Source organism: Heptranchias perlo, chromosome 30 (assembly GCF_035084215.1).
Source record: "Heptranchias perlo isolate sHepPer1 chromosome 30, sHepPer1.hap1, whole genome shotgun sequence".
Lineage (NCBI taxonomy): Eukaryota > Metazoa > Chordata > Chondrichthyes > Hexanchiformes > Hexanchidae > Heptranchias > Heptranchias perlo.
Window position 1 is genome coordinate 16,846,438 of NC_090354.1, and position 14,661 is coordinate 16,861,098.

The 14,661-nt window shown below is 44.3% G+C and overlaps 1 protein-coding gene across 3 annotated transcripts in view; it reads left to right on the forward strand.

The window, feature by feature from the left end:
- The window catches only part of LOC137299956 (neurabin-2-like), a 199,498-nt gene that overhangs the window by 162,062 nt on the left and 22,775 nt on the right, over positions 1–14,661 (forward strand). For all 3 annotated transcript variants that reach the window (XM_067968986.1, XM_067968985.1, XM_067968984.1), the window contains 3 exons: positions 827–982; positions 6,938–6,991; positions 12,784–13,013. In XM_067968986.1, coding sequence (XP_067825087.1) covers positions 827–982; positions 6,938–6,991; positions 12,784–13,013 — 440 coding nt within the window. The remainder of the gene's footprint in view (positions 1–826; positions 983–6,937; positions 6,992–12,783; positions 13,014–14,661) is intronic.

A 14,661-nucleotide genomic window follows, 5' to 3' on the forward strand; every position in this document is an offset into this window, starting at 1 on the left:
GGAATGCATATAGTAGTTTCCTTGGTGGTAGATATCTTCAGGAGAAATAGAATGAGCTACAAACTACTCAGTAGTCACCTAGCTAAAGAAAATCACATATTTAACAGATTAAAATTAAAATCTGAGCAGCAAAATAAGAAAATGCACTAAAAGTATTTGATGTATTGAAGTAGCTCTTAACAGATTTACTAGTAAAATGTCTGTCTATTCTTTTTCTGCATGAAAAGCATGTGTGTGAAATATTCAACACAATCCCTGGCTACACAACAATGCGTACGTGTTACGGTGGTGGTAATTTTGAAACTAGCACCGTGTAGTTTGTGGAACAAAATAGGCAGGAGTTGTCCACCCTTCATGGCAATGTCACCAGACTTCACCAGACCAGCATCTCTCAGTGCACTTCCGAGTTAATGAGTACCACAGATTCAAGCAATTTCAATCAATGTATTTCCTTTCAGTTACAAAATATCTTACAAATATCATTGTTTCCATTGGTGCACTTTCATTTACATGGGTATGGAGGAAATACACGGAGAAAGAAATAAAGAAGCACAGGAATAATGTGTGCAGTATTCAGAAAGATTCTAATCATATCCTCTTGCATTGTGTGCTTTGTTCTCATTCTTTCCCTTCCCATTATCAAATGCATTCATCTTAAATAGGCATTGGGTTAGAGTTAATATGTGCTTTGGACAAAGCTTTCCACGTCTAATGTATGCAGACTGACATTAGCGCTGTTTCCCTGTAATCTTCCACTGTTCTTTTGACTGATTTTGTAGATAGGTGAAAAAAACACTGCTCATAAAATGTCTAATGTCACCACCAGACCGGAGAATATGCAACAGATGAAGAAGAGGAAGAGATGAGCCCTATGTTCGCTAACAATGACATGGCAATTGAAGTTTTTGATCTAGCAGAGAATGAAGATATGCTTTCACCGGTAGAAATGGATCCTGAAAAGCTGGTGCATAAGTTCAAGGAGGTACGAAAGATTTATTAATTCCCTAAGCATTTAGCATTCTGTTAAATGCATCTTTATATTGGTAATTTGTTTCCTTTTCCTTTTCTCCCCTCTGCCACTTCTTTGTGTCTCCCCACAGCTATCTTTAAGCCTCTGCTGATGCCATTCTGTAGCCAGCCCCTGGAAGGTGTAGAAGAGCAGTCTAGGATTGCTGGCTGTCCAGTTTTTCCTCCCTGTGGAGAAGTGCTTGGCCTCCACATGGTGCCACCCCTGAGTGGCAAGATTGAGATCAAGAACCCATTGCAGACGTAGACCATGTTTTTCCATTTTGCTGCAGCATGTTGGAGTTCCTGTGCACTGTGCCATCTTGGTGTACTTAATCAGCTATTTGTAAGATAGTAGATGACATAATTGCACTATATCTTGTTAGTCTACATCATGACAATTGTTGGAGGAATCAAGTGTGTGAGGGGAATGATCTTTGATGATGGACTAGTACCATAAAAGGAAAATCTACTCGCTTTGGCAGTAGCTCAGAGAGTTTATCCAACGAATCGCCGATCTCAGCCAGAATGACAGATGCTACAATTGGCCTCAGTGCCACTCGTTTAGGGAGGGGGAAATTGGCCAGGATTCCCACTCCTCAATACTGCTTAGTGACCTCTGTTGGTGTGTGTTAGTTAGCTGAGGACAGGATCGAGCTCAACTTTATTGCCTGCTGAGGTTAAATAGCCTGCCAACACTCCGTCAACATCTTCAGGAGAGGAGGAGAATGGAGAAAATAATAGTAATAAAGAGAAAATCCACATTTTGTCAGGGAGCAAAGTTGCTCCACAGACAGGAATGTGACCTTTTACCTTGTTTGGTATTGAGTTATTATTTTCCCAATTGTCGCTCAGCTACTACTGAGATATCTTAGAAGAAGCTGAAAAAGTAAGAAAACATCTTTCTCAGCTGTACAAAACAAATGGCTACTCTGATTATATAAAGATAGGAAAGATGGTTGTGGGGATATTCGCGCTGGGTAAGGATCACATGAGGCTCAACCGTGAAGCTTCCATTGTTGAATAACCTGCTAAGACTAAAGCTTAGATTTTTTTATTATTCATTCTTGGGATATAGGTGTCACTGGCAAGATCACCATTATTGTCCTTGAGAAGGTGATGGTGGGCCTCCTTCTTGAACGCTGCAGTCCGTGTAGTGACGGTGCTTCCATGATGTTGTTCGGTAGGAAGTTCCAGGATTTTGATCCAGTGACAATGGGGGAACGCCGATATATGTCCAAATCAGAATGGTGTGTGACTTGGAAGGGAACTTGGAGATGATGGTGTTCCCATGTGCCTGCTGCCCTTGACCTAGGTGGTGGAAGTCGTAGGATTGCAAGGTGCTGTCGAAGAAGCCCTGACAAATTGATGTAGTGCATCCTGTAGTTAGTACACACTGCAGCCACAATACGCTGGTGGTGAAGGAGTTGGATGTTTAGATTATTGGATGAGACGCCAATCAAGTAGACTGCTTTGTCCTGGATGGTGTTGAGCTTCTTGAGTGTTGTTGCAGCTGCACCCATCCAGGCAAGTGGAGAGTATTCCATCACACTCCAGACTTATGCCTTGTAGGTGGGGACAGAGGCTTTGGGGAATCAGAAAATGAGGCAATCTGCAGAAGACCCAACCTTGCACCTTCTCCAAAAGCCACGGCGTTTTTGTGGCTGGTCCAGTTGAGTTTCTATTCAATGGTGGCCCCCAGGATGTTGATGGTGGGTGACACAGTGATGATAATGCCATTGAATGTCATGGGGAGGTAGTTAGATTCTCTCTTGTTGGAGATGGTCATTGTCTGGCACCTGCGTGGCGCAAATATTACTTGCCACTTATCAGCCCAAGCCTGGATCCTGTCCAGGTTTTGCTGCATACGGGCACGGTCTGCTTCATCATCTGAGGAATTGTGAATGAAGCTGAACACTGTGCAATCATCAGCAAACAATCCCACTTCCGACCTTATGATGATGGGAAGGTCATTGATGAAGCAGCTAAAGATAATTGGGCCTGGCATGATGCCCTGTGGAACTCTTGCATTGATGTCCTGGGGCTGTAAATCAAGTAACTCTAGTTGGAAAGTGCGGTAGAGATCCGTTACACCAGACCACTACTAACTTTTGCAGCCACCCTATTTTCTGTCATAATTTCTGGTAGCTGCAGAAAGCACCCACATATTTTGGGCAGTTCCATGCAAATGAGGTGGAAATATCATCTTATTTCCTATTTTCCATTATGTCCACCTGATTTGCTTTGTTCCCCCTTCTATAAAACAGGCATACAGGGTTGCTAGGTGCTGTGGAATAGGTCCAACCAAGTTTGAATAGCCTCGCTTCTACATTCATAACAGCGGTATAGGTGCAGCCACAGCCTGAGCAGGATATAGAGGGCAACTCGTTGTGTTACTGTGGAGCCTTCTGGGACTAAGTTGGGACTCGTCTCGAGTCCTGAGATGAGCCTGATGTAGATTGCTGCTCTTATGCTTTTGCCACATGTGCAAGCATCGAGGGAGCATACGCTGCCATGCTGAGATACAGCATCATCATCTGTCCCCATTCCTGCCATGTCACTAGTACTACACACTGGCTCTGCATGCCCACTGATCTGCATATAAGCAGATCTAACAGTCCTAATGAGCCCTATGTGATGCCTGTCTCCAATCTAGCCCCAATCGTTTGGCGGCCAGAAAAGACAGCCCACTCCAATGTGGCTCTCCATACTTCTGGTAGCAGTATGAGCATCCATAGAAGAAGCACAGACTGCTGTTAAGATCTCCATCATGGGAGCCTCCACTGCAGATGTCCCTGGAGCACCCACACGTTTCATCGTGGACTGCATAGTTGCATATCCATCCTCGAATATACTGCTCATGCTGCTGAAGAACTTCTCCAAATGAGCTAACATCTACAGCACACTGACGGGCCACCACCGACATTATTCTTTTGAAAGCGGGACTGCGAGCTCCAGATAGCCGTGCTCATAAGCCAAGAGAGATTTGAGTTTTGTGGGTCTCCTCCTGTTATAGCTTTCTCTAATGTGTTATGGGCTAATTTGTAATTGAAAATGAAGTAAAAAGTGAGACTTACCTTTTGTTATCATGACATGCAATAAGACCCAGTTAGCATACAGCTCATAATCATAGAATCATATTTTATAGCACAGAAGGTGGCCATTTGGCCTATCATGCCTGTGTCAGCTCTTTGAAAGAGTTATCCAATTAGTCCCCCTCACCTGCTCTTTCCCCATAGCCCTGCAGATATTTCCTTTTCAAGTATATAGCCAATTCCCTTCTGAAAGTTACTATTGAATCTGGTTCCATCACCCTTTCAGGTAGTGAATTCCAGATCATAACAACATAATGATCAAAAGCAAAATACTGCGGATGCTGGAAATCTGAAATAAAAACAGAAAATGCTGGAGAAGCTCAGCAAGTCAGGCAGCATCTGTGGAGAAAGAATCAGAGTTAACGTTTCAGGTCTAAGACCTTTCATCAGAACTGGAAGATGTTAAAAGAGTTAAAGTTTTTAAGCAAGTACAGAGCCAGGGAAAGCGGGGGTGGGAGGGGAGGGAAGGAAAGAACAAAAGGGAAGGTCTCTGATAAGGTGGAGGGCACGAGTGATTAAATGACAAAAGGGATGATGGTGCAAGGCAAGGAAGGTGGTAATGGGACAGGTTAAGAAACAAAAGATTGATCAGGAGTAACTTTTGCAATCTTTTGTTTCTTAACCTGTCCGATTACCACTCTCCTTGCCTTGTAACATCATCCCTTTTATCATTTAATCACTCCTGCCCTCCATCCTATCACAGACCTTCCCTTTTATTCTTTTATCCCCTCCCTCCCCCATTTCCCTGGCTCTGTATTTGTTCAAAAACTTTGATTCTTATAACATCTTCCAGTTCTGATGAAATGTCTTCAACCTGAAAAGTTAACTCTGATTCTTTCTCCACAGATGCTGCCTGACTTGCTGAGCTTTTCCAGCATTTTCTGTATTTATAATCGACGTGATGACCGGTGTTTGGAACAAACAATTACTTTCCATGCAAGGCTTTCTCGTGTTAAATGAATTTAAGGATGTGAGTGATGGCTGGTAGTGTAAGGGCAATATGCTGCCTCCTGGACAATGATAGTAAGCAATTATAGTACTTTTCACACTGTGAGGGGAGATCATTGTATATGGCAGACATGTTAGTACAATGCTTTGTTGAAAGATGTGACTGGCTTCTCTTACTTTCCCTGAGCTGGCAAAGTCATTAAACGTCTTCCTGCACTGTGTGCCATGTGTAGGGTGGTGGAGTCAGCACACACTGACCAAGCTACCTCCCATTACACCAGGGCAACTCTCTTTGGGGCTCTCCTGTGCAGTGCAAAAGAGCATTTCCCTCCTCTGCTTCACTCTGCAACACTCCTACTGCTCCATCTGAGAATGTGAGGGTGGGAACTCTCTGTCCTCTTGCAGACATTCTTTATTGACTGTACTTTCTAGAGCCTTTGCTCAACGGTAGCACTCTTGTCTCTGAGTCAGAAGGTTGTGGGTTTGGTCCCCAGTCCAGAAAGCACATAATCTAGGCTGACACTTCAGTGCAGTCCTGAGGAAGTGCTGCACGGTCAGAGGTGCCGTCTCTCAGATAAGACATTAAACCAAGGCCCTCTCTGACCTCTCAGGTGGGCAGAAAGGATCCTATGGAACTATTTGAAGACGAGCAGGGGAGTTCTCTCTGTTTCCTGGCCAACATTTATCCATCAACAACATTACTAAAACAGATTATCTGGTCATTTATCCTATTGTTGTTTGTTGGACCTTGCTGTGCAGAAATTAGCTGCCATGTTTGCCGACATGACAGAAGTGACTATGCTTCAAAAGTAATTCATTGGCTGTGAAGTGCTATGCGATGTCCTGAGGTTGTGAAAGGTGCTATATAAATGCAAGTTCTTCTTTCTTGACCAAAAACAATTGTCTCATTAAGCTGTTGCAGTCCTTTAAATCTTGCAGCAGCCTGTGCCTGTAGGTGAGCTCTAAATCAAAGGTGTCGCTGATGCCTGAAACTCACCAAAAATTATAGAGATGACTCCAGAATTAAAGTATGGTCAGCTGTAATTATGTCTTGCAGATTTGAATTGTAATCCGCCCAACTTCTGGTCTGAAATTCGAGAACAATTTACCATATTAGTAAATACTGAAGTATATGCATACGCAAATAAGGGGTCTGATAGCTATTTCAGGACCCCTAACTGAAATTGAGCTGCACAGATTGCAGCTGACCCCATTCAGAATAACCAAATCTAAATGGGGCCCAACCGGCAGTCTTTAAGGAGACCGCTTGAGGCCACCACCAAAAAGGTACGTTTTTAAAAAATGCTTGCCTGAATGTGTAGCAGGAGTGCTCCTGCCGACTCCACAGCAGTCCCAAAGACAGTTGCCAGCCCCTGCTCAGTTCCCTCCCGATCACCTCCTCCTGATCGCCTTCCCCTCTCCCGACCGCCTACCCCCCCCACCCGATCACCTCCCCCACCCCTCCTCTCTCCTGATCGCCTCCCCTAATCGCCTTCCCCCCCATCCCGGGACCTACTTCTGCCGGCAAGCTCCCTGGGGACACGCAGGCATCCACAGCTCGTCGGTCTAATTTAAATGTGGCCCAATATCAAGTGTGCCTTGGGCCTACTCATTCAGCGCAGGGATTGTTCCCTGCACCCAGCTCACTCCTGGCAAGCCAGCACTACCTAATCTCACCCCATGGTGTCTGAAATGGAAAAATATTCCATTCCTTAATGCTAACATTCCCTCATATTGATTGACACAAAAAAATTGCACTGCCGCCCAAGCTTTAGTATTGGTATTAAGTAACTTGACAAATCATATTATCTAATGTCTAGAAGATTAATGAATAAACAGAAAATGCAGATGTGTGATATCAATGATAATGTTGTTTTTTTGATTGTCAGCTTCAAATAAAACATGCTGTAACTGAAGCAGAGATTCAGCAACTGAAAAGAAAGGTATGTTTTCTGGCTTTCCAGTGACATTTGTATCCACAAGCAGAGATTAGAATATTTGATTTTAACCTTTGCTGTTAAAGCAATGGCTAGCACATAAAACCACATTCTGCACTTGATGGGTTTTAGTGAGCATTCCAGATATCTATATAATACATTAACATGTACTTGCATATGCTCTGCAATTAGCCTGAAGGTTATTAAAAAGAGTTCCATTTCACTACGACGGTAGAGCTCTGCATTTTTGGATGTTGTCATTGCTGATTTAAAGAATTCGGCATTTTCAGACTGTAATATATTTCAAATGCAGCAAAATGTAACTTGTAGAACGATTACATATAACTACCCACCTCAGAACTAACTTTATTGCCACAATTCACACGTACAGTACAAAATTATCTATTGTTTTAATCAATACAGTGACATTGCTGAGAACCAGACATTTCTTTATCGGAAATCTGACTTCATTGGTTATCTGTCCTTACTGTGATCCTAATGGGATTATTATATATAATGGCCTAGAAATTTAATCATGCTGCTCCCATTTTTCAGGCGCTAAATGGGCACCTAAGCCTCCATTATGGCGGACAGGAAGCATGTGCACATTTCGAGCCGGAAGCGCACTGCCCATCATATTGGATCAGGCTTCACCGTAGGTGTCCAGAGCGCATGCCAGAACTATAGAAAGCACTGAAAAACTTATTCAAATTAGGGTCCTGCGCTTCTTGGGAGACCCTTTTCCGATTTTGGGCTGCCCCAGTGCCTGACTCGCCATGTGCTAAACTCGCCCAGCAACTTGTGGTTATAACAGGCAGACAGGAAGGACTCTTCACCAGCGCTATTTAAAGGGATCATGCAGTTCTTAAAAGTTAGTTGTTGGTTTGACACTTCAGGCTGCTGGTAAACTTCTGAGCGTTCTTTTGATGTGTTTTCAGACTCTGGAAAGTTAAGTTTGATTGCTGAGATGAAGATTTTGCTGGTGTTGCATTGTTGTTGGCTGCCTTCTAAACAGTTTGACTGTAGTTTTGGGGGGTCTGGTAGGGCTGCCTTAGGGGCTAGAGGAGGAGGAGGAGGAGTAGCAGCAAGGAAGATAACAGAGCAGGAGCAGCTGCAACAAGAGGGAGGAGGAGGAGGAGGGCATTGCGCAGGAGGCCATATCTACAGCAGGTATTCAGGGAGTACTTCTCCTGCAAGAACTTTACTGAGGAGCAATGTTTGTGGTGCTTTCATTTCATAAAGAAGGCTGTCACTGAGCTATGCCACCTGTTGCAGGCATGTAGCTATCAAGGTCAGGAGAGGCTCCATGACAGCGGGCATCACTGTCGTGTTGATGGAGCTGCCCCCTCAGTCCATGCTGGAGAGAATGGACTCAATGCTCTGTGCAAAGCATTGACACAAGTTAGAGCTGGACTCCTCCATGCTCTGTCACATTGTGTGGAAGTTCACTAGCAAACTGTCCAGTGCACCTACCATTTCCTGGTAAATGCCCATCAGCCTTTTTTGGTAGGCTGGGCCATCAAAGTTAGCCTCTGAGTCCTTTGCAGCAGAGCTAGTATGGGACCTCGCCCTCTGGCAAGCTGACGCATGTGTTGTCCTATCCCCACTTCCCTAGCTCCTGCACACTTGTACCCAGTGATTCACCATGTGAAGACCCCTCCTCTAAAGTACCTGTGGGGTAGTGTCTGAGCTGGTGTTTGCGATGGTGAGATAAAGGGGGTGATTTTAAACCCTAAGATCGGGTGGGTTGGGGGCGGGTGGGAGTTTAAAATAGTTGTTTTTTGGGTCGCGACCACAACCCGGCTTTATTTCTGGGTTTAACGTCTGCGCAGAAAAGTACAGGTTTCCCACTGGGAATGCAAAGTTCGAAAATTTTGCGGTTGCAACCCAAAGAAACAACTATTTTCAACTCCCACCTGCCCCCAGCCCACCCATTCTTGGGGTTTAAAATCACCCCCAAAGTGTCGCTGCATCTTCAGGAAGGCTGACCTCCTCTTCCTCCACTGGCAGGGACAAGGGTTAGCTTTTAGTGTAAAGGGAGAGCAGAGAGAGACTAGTGGCTGGTTAAAGCATCTGCAGTTTTGTCATGCAGAGTGTGTAGAGTGAGACAGAAGTAAAAAGGGAAGAATAGAAGATGGTGTGAAGAAACCCTGCGTGACGTCTCCTCCAGAATTGCCAGTCGCCATGACCATGGCTCTGCCCCGCCAATGTTGGTTAGCTCGCTTTCTTCGAGAGGGGAGAGGGTGTGCAGGCAGGTTCGTCCTTCCCCACTGGCAGTGTGCTGTCTGGAGTTATGGGCGACCTTCTCCCGCAAGAAAGACGGGAGTGTGTTAGTAACAGTCTTGTAAGGTGTTTCGAGAATATGGTTTATCATGGTGGAATAGTTGGTATGCAGTGTGTCGTATGTGAGGTGTGGGGAAATGAGGGTTGCAATAGTGGTGAGTGTGTGAGTGATTGTAGAAGAGTGAAGGGAAGCGGGGAGGGAGTATTGTGAGTAGTGAGGCTGGAGGTGGTGGAGTTGTAAACAGTGCATGAGAGAGCAGTATTCTTACCTTGACAGCTCTGGTGAGATTATTAAACTTTTTCTGGCATTGCAGCCATGTCCTTGGAGCCAAGGTCCTGGTGTTGACCTCCTAAGTGACATCTTCCTTTTGGCAGTGGAGTTGTTGCTCGGAGGGCTTTCTGCCCCCTGGCGTGAAGAGAATCTTCCCCCCTGCTGTCCACCGCCTGGACCAGGGCCTCTAAGACAGCATCTGAGAACCTTGGTGCCCTCTCAGTGCTTGCTGCAGCCGTTTCTCCATTCACAAGTCATTCCCTGGTGTCTGCAGCCAGAGGTGCTAGCTGCCTTTAAGTGGCGTCAGAGACATCACTATCCAGCCCCCCCCCCAAGCAGATGTGCAGCCAATGAATAGCCACCAGGTAATGGTGGCTGCTCCTTTGAGTTATAACAATGAGCAGGCACATGAATATTTCATGCTGCCTGGGACAACACTAACAGGCATGTGTAGTGTGTGCCCTGGCCCGTGCGCTCATTTTTGGGCGCGATCGAATTTCTGGGCCAATGCCTCCACTTTACACTCAATTGCACTGGGCAATCACAAAATACAGATAACTTTAAACAAAAATTACTTTGGCCCGTTTAGGCCTCAGGAGGAATCTGCTCTACCATAGAAAGGCAGATTAGCTCTGATTGAGGCACCCCTGCTGATGTGCCCTTGCTTGGGCCAGCGAGCCAGCCCGGCTATGCAATAACATCATCCCCGGAATTTGAGGCAGGGTCTCTAGTCTTGGGTGCAGATGGGCAGGAGTTCTACTCCGCTGCACTTATGCCGGCAGAGCTTGACCCCAGGAAATTTCAGGTCATAATCTTTTTCTTTGTATCTCTATCGACTTGTTAGTTTCCCATACCTCCATCTGTCCCATTGCCTTTCCGCAGCTCAACTCTATTACACAGGATCCTGGATCTCTGAGAGACTAAATAGAGCCAGGGAAGGCATGCAATCAAACAAAAACCTTAAGCTTACACCAAATCCTACTTGCGACATCTGGTTGTCACAGGGGGTTCCACGTGGCCTTGCTGCATAACATGTTTTACTGAAATCAATTTCTGATTGTATGTGGCAGAACTCCCCCTCCTTCAGGCACAATTGTAAGCCTGTGCCTAATTTAGTGTGGTGAATACTGATTGAATTATTTCTGCATACTGAGAGGCCAAAAGCCTCCATCAGACAATTTTGTGCACAGCCCTCTCTCTTCTCAAATTGCAAGAATTAGCTTACAGAGTTCTTTCATCTTTGTCATTGGTATCAAAGTATACCAAAGCAAAATCCATTCCTATGCAAATCTGCTGAATGCAAAACCCATTAACTGGAATTTACATGACGTTCCAATCTTCACTTGCTCATCCCTATATTATTTGCAATTGTTTACATGCAGGTCTGTGTAAACAAATCTCACTTGCATGCAAATGAAAAGATTAGGAACAACTAAGCTCGTGTTTAAAATCTGCTTCTATATAAATGAAAAGTGAGGCTAACATCTACTCCTGTTTGTGCCCTTGAAATGAGCTAAGCACTTATGCAATTCGTATGTGCCAGGAGTGAGGTGGGATTCTACGATTTGTGCATTTGCTCCTTCTTTCAAAGACAGACTATGGGGGGAGAAAAAGCTATTCAGCATAGAGCTAAACATACTACACTATATATTCTGTTACATAGAATCATAGAGTGTGACGGCACAGTAACAGGTCTATGGTCCATCAATGAAATTAGTGGACAGTAAATCACAGGCACCTGTAGTTTTCCAAAAAGACCCCTGCTGCGTGGAGGACCCTGCCTGTGACTTGGGGGTCACAGAAAATTTCATCCTGTGTGTAAAGTTAAAAGCATAATAATTTTATTAAACTGTCATTGTAAACCACTTTTCACACACTGAGTGGCCCCATGATCAGTGTGATTTCCCACCTAATGGGGCAGTAATGAACCATAGCAACATAATATAGCAATGCCAGGAATCCGACCTCGTCATTAGGTTCTGTCAGGTACCACAGCACTTCCACCAAATTAATGGGCCAGATTTTGCTATAACAGGCCATCTAACAGTGTCTGTTGTTTGTTAGACTTGCCCCTGCAACCTTCAGCTCAAAAAATATTTGCCCACTAAGTTGCTGAAAGTGCGAGCTGATAACGGGGCAGTGAGGGAAACAGGGCATCTGGGATCTGAGTAAACAGGGCAACCAGCAGGGTATTTCCTTTACCATGAGATTTAAGGATTGGGAAATAAACAGCGGAAGGACTGAGAAGGAGGGTGAATTGAAGGGGGTGAATTCAATGTCAAATCAGGTACAGAAAGAGAATTAAAGAGAGGGAAAGAAAGATTGGATTGAGAGAGAAAAAAGAGACAGAAAGGAAAAGTAAAAAAAAAAAAATTTGATGTATTTAAAAGCTCCTAAAACAATTCATAACCTGAAGGAATGAGACTCCACACTTATAATAGTTAATTTTCGGAGTCAGGGAAGTTGATTGGCCGTCATTAACACTTATCACGTTGTTAAAAGGGTACTTACACTACCAGTTACTAGCCCTAAATATCTGCAATGGGTTTAGTTCATATCTACCGCACAAATACATCAACTTCTCAATGTAATTCGGACATGTGTCCTGGGATAATATGGTTATTATGAATGTTGCTGTATATCTTATACTGGGGAACAGGGAGCTGATTAAAGGGCTGTGCTGCACCTCATGCTTTAATTATCTCTTTGCCCCTCTTCTAGCATAAAAATACCAGAATACTCAGTATAACTATTAGCAATAAGATAAGACAAAAGTAGTAATTGGACAGTAGTTCTCAGTTCAGAACTCTCTTGGTCTGCTGAGTTTGTTCTAAGAATTCACAATTTTAATGTACATTAATGCTGCATTCCTTGCCCAGTCAGAGTTGTTGGAATTCCTCTGTGTGCTGTTTTACCCTTACTGATTAATGCATTTGTGTCAAAATTTATTTCTAACATAATTATTTATTGGTTTATTTTAAATGATTAATGGCTTTATCAAACTAGCTCAACTCAAACATGTTAACCAGTGTTCAAAAATTCATTGAGCAACTTCAATTCCACATTGATTTCTCCATATGCTAACTTTATGTAAATGATTGAATACTGGGCACAAATAATGTATATTGACTCTCCATTTGTATTTTATGTGAATATGAGAACAGCTTTATTCAGTAGTTACTGTACTTTATGGTGCTTCTGACTAAACTGCATGTTTTTCCTCCCTTTTTTTGTCTCTGTTCAGCTTCATTCAACAGAGCAGGAAAAAATGCGTTGGCGAATGGAAAAGGCTCAGCTTGAACAAAGCGTTGAGGAAAACAAAGAGCGTATGGAGAAGCTGGAGAGTTACTGGATGGAAGCCCAAACTCTCTGCCAAGCAGTGGATGAACATCTGAAAGAGACACAGGCTCAGTACCAAGCCTTAGAGAGAAAATACAGCAAAGCAAAGCGCTTGATTAAGGAATACCAGCAGAAGTAAGAAACGCCCCCTCCCGTATGTTCACATTGGGTTCGATTTTCATCTTCACCACCTGGGTGGTGATCTGCTGGAGTGGATTACCTGCCCATTGTAAAATCCGTCTGATTTTCATTCCAGTAAATGGAAAGAAAATCAAGTGGGTTCTTCATTGAGTGGATGGTGATCCGCTCCACCAGATTACTGCCCAGGAGGTGAAGACAAAAATCTAATCCATTAGCTCGCTTATGCATCCAACAGAGAGAGCACTATAGTAATCAAAAGGATGAAATTTGTTCTTAGTGCTTGGGGAGTGCATTAAATGAAAGTAAATATATTCCTTTTTTTTAAGCACACTTACAGGGAAACGCAATTTTACTCTGTGTGCTTTCCATGAGATCACATGCTTTACAACAATTGCTCCAATGAAGATCTAATCTGAACAGACATGCAACAGTACTTCTGAGCTGCTTCTAAGCTGCTAACCACTCAACTAATGAGCTCAAACCCACAAAGGTTGGCTAATGCTGCTTGTGGATTGTGCATCTCTGCAATGCTTTTTGTTCTGATTGGCTCGAGTAAAAGTGGTGTTGGAAAACGTACCCCGCCTTAGCTCGTGCCCAAAATGCCGGCATTCTGCTTTTTACATATAAAACTTTAGCTTATGGTGGTGAAACAGTGATTTACAGGAGCACCCCTTGCTGTCCATTCTCATATGCTTTATTAACAGCTACAAAATACATATGGCACAAGTCGGTAATTTTCAAAACTTAGCGAATGAAATTATTTAACAGGCCTCAATCAAAGTCATGTGTAGGGGTGTAAAATGTTATTCTATCATACTCAGAGAATGATAGTTACATGATTGAAAGCAAAACTGCAATTGTTGGAAATCTTAAATAAAAAAAAGAAAATGATGGAAATACACAGCAGGTGAGTCTTAGGGGTCGGTTTTAGGATGGCTGAGCGGGTGCAGGGGGGGCTTGTAAAATCGGGGAATCCCGGAGCGGGTCCGGAGCCCGGCTCCAACCCGCCCACTTCCGGGTTCCCCAGTGACGCGTTCGGGTGCGCGGCAGCTCCCGCATGCGGGACTCCCACTGGCAATTAAAGCCGGCGAGATGACAATTTAAATATTTACTTACCTAGTTGAGGTCCTTGACAGACCTCATTGACTGGAGATTTTGGCAGGGGTGGAATTTTCAAGTCTTCTCAGCATGTTTCCCGTGCTGTGGAAACACTCCCTGTTGGAGCAGACGTGTTTCAGGCAGCAGCCAGTGGGAGATGCAAAGGTATAATTGACAGGTGGGGGGACAGCCTCATTTATTGCAGCAGGGCACTCTGTCACTTCAGACAAAGTTTTGGCTGCAATACCTTTGTCTTTCCACTGAAAATTATTAATTTATACCCTAAACTCTGCTGTGCAAACACATTTACCTACTTTGCGGACCCCCTCAAACTCACACCGTCAGCATGGGGGGGGGGGGGGCGCCATGGCTGCATTCATCACTTCATCTAAGGATGAGCAACATCACCAGCCTCGCCAGACACGCCGCCCACCTCCGCCACGTGGAGCTCCACAACACAGTGCTGGGCCACAGGCACCTGCACAAAATAGTCGTGCAACAACACATACACCCACTGTAGGGTGACCCAATGGGTGGCATCAAG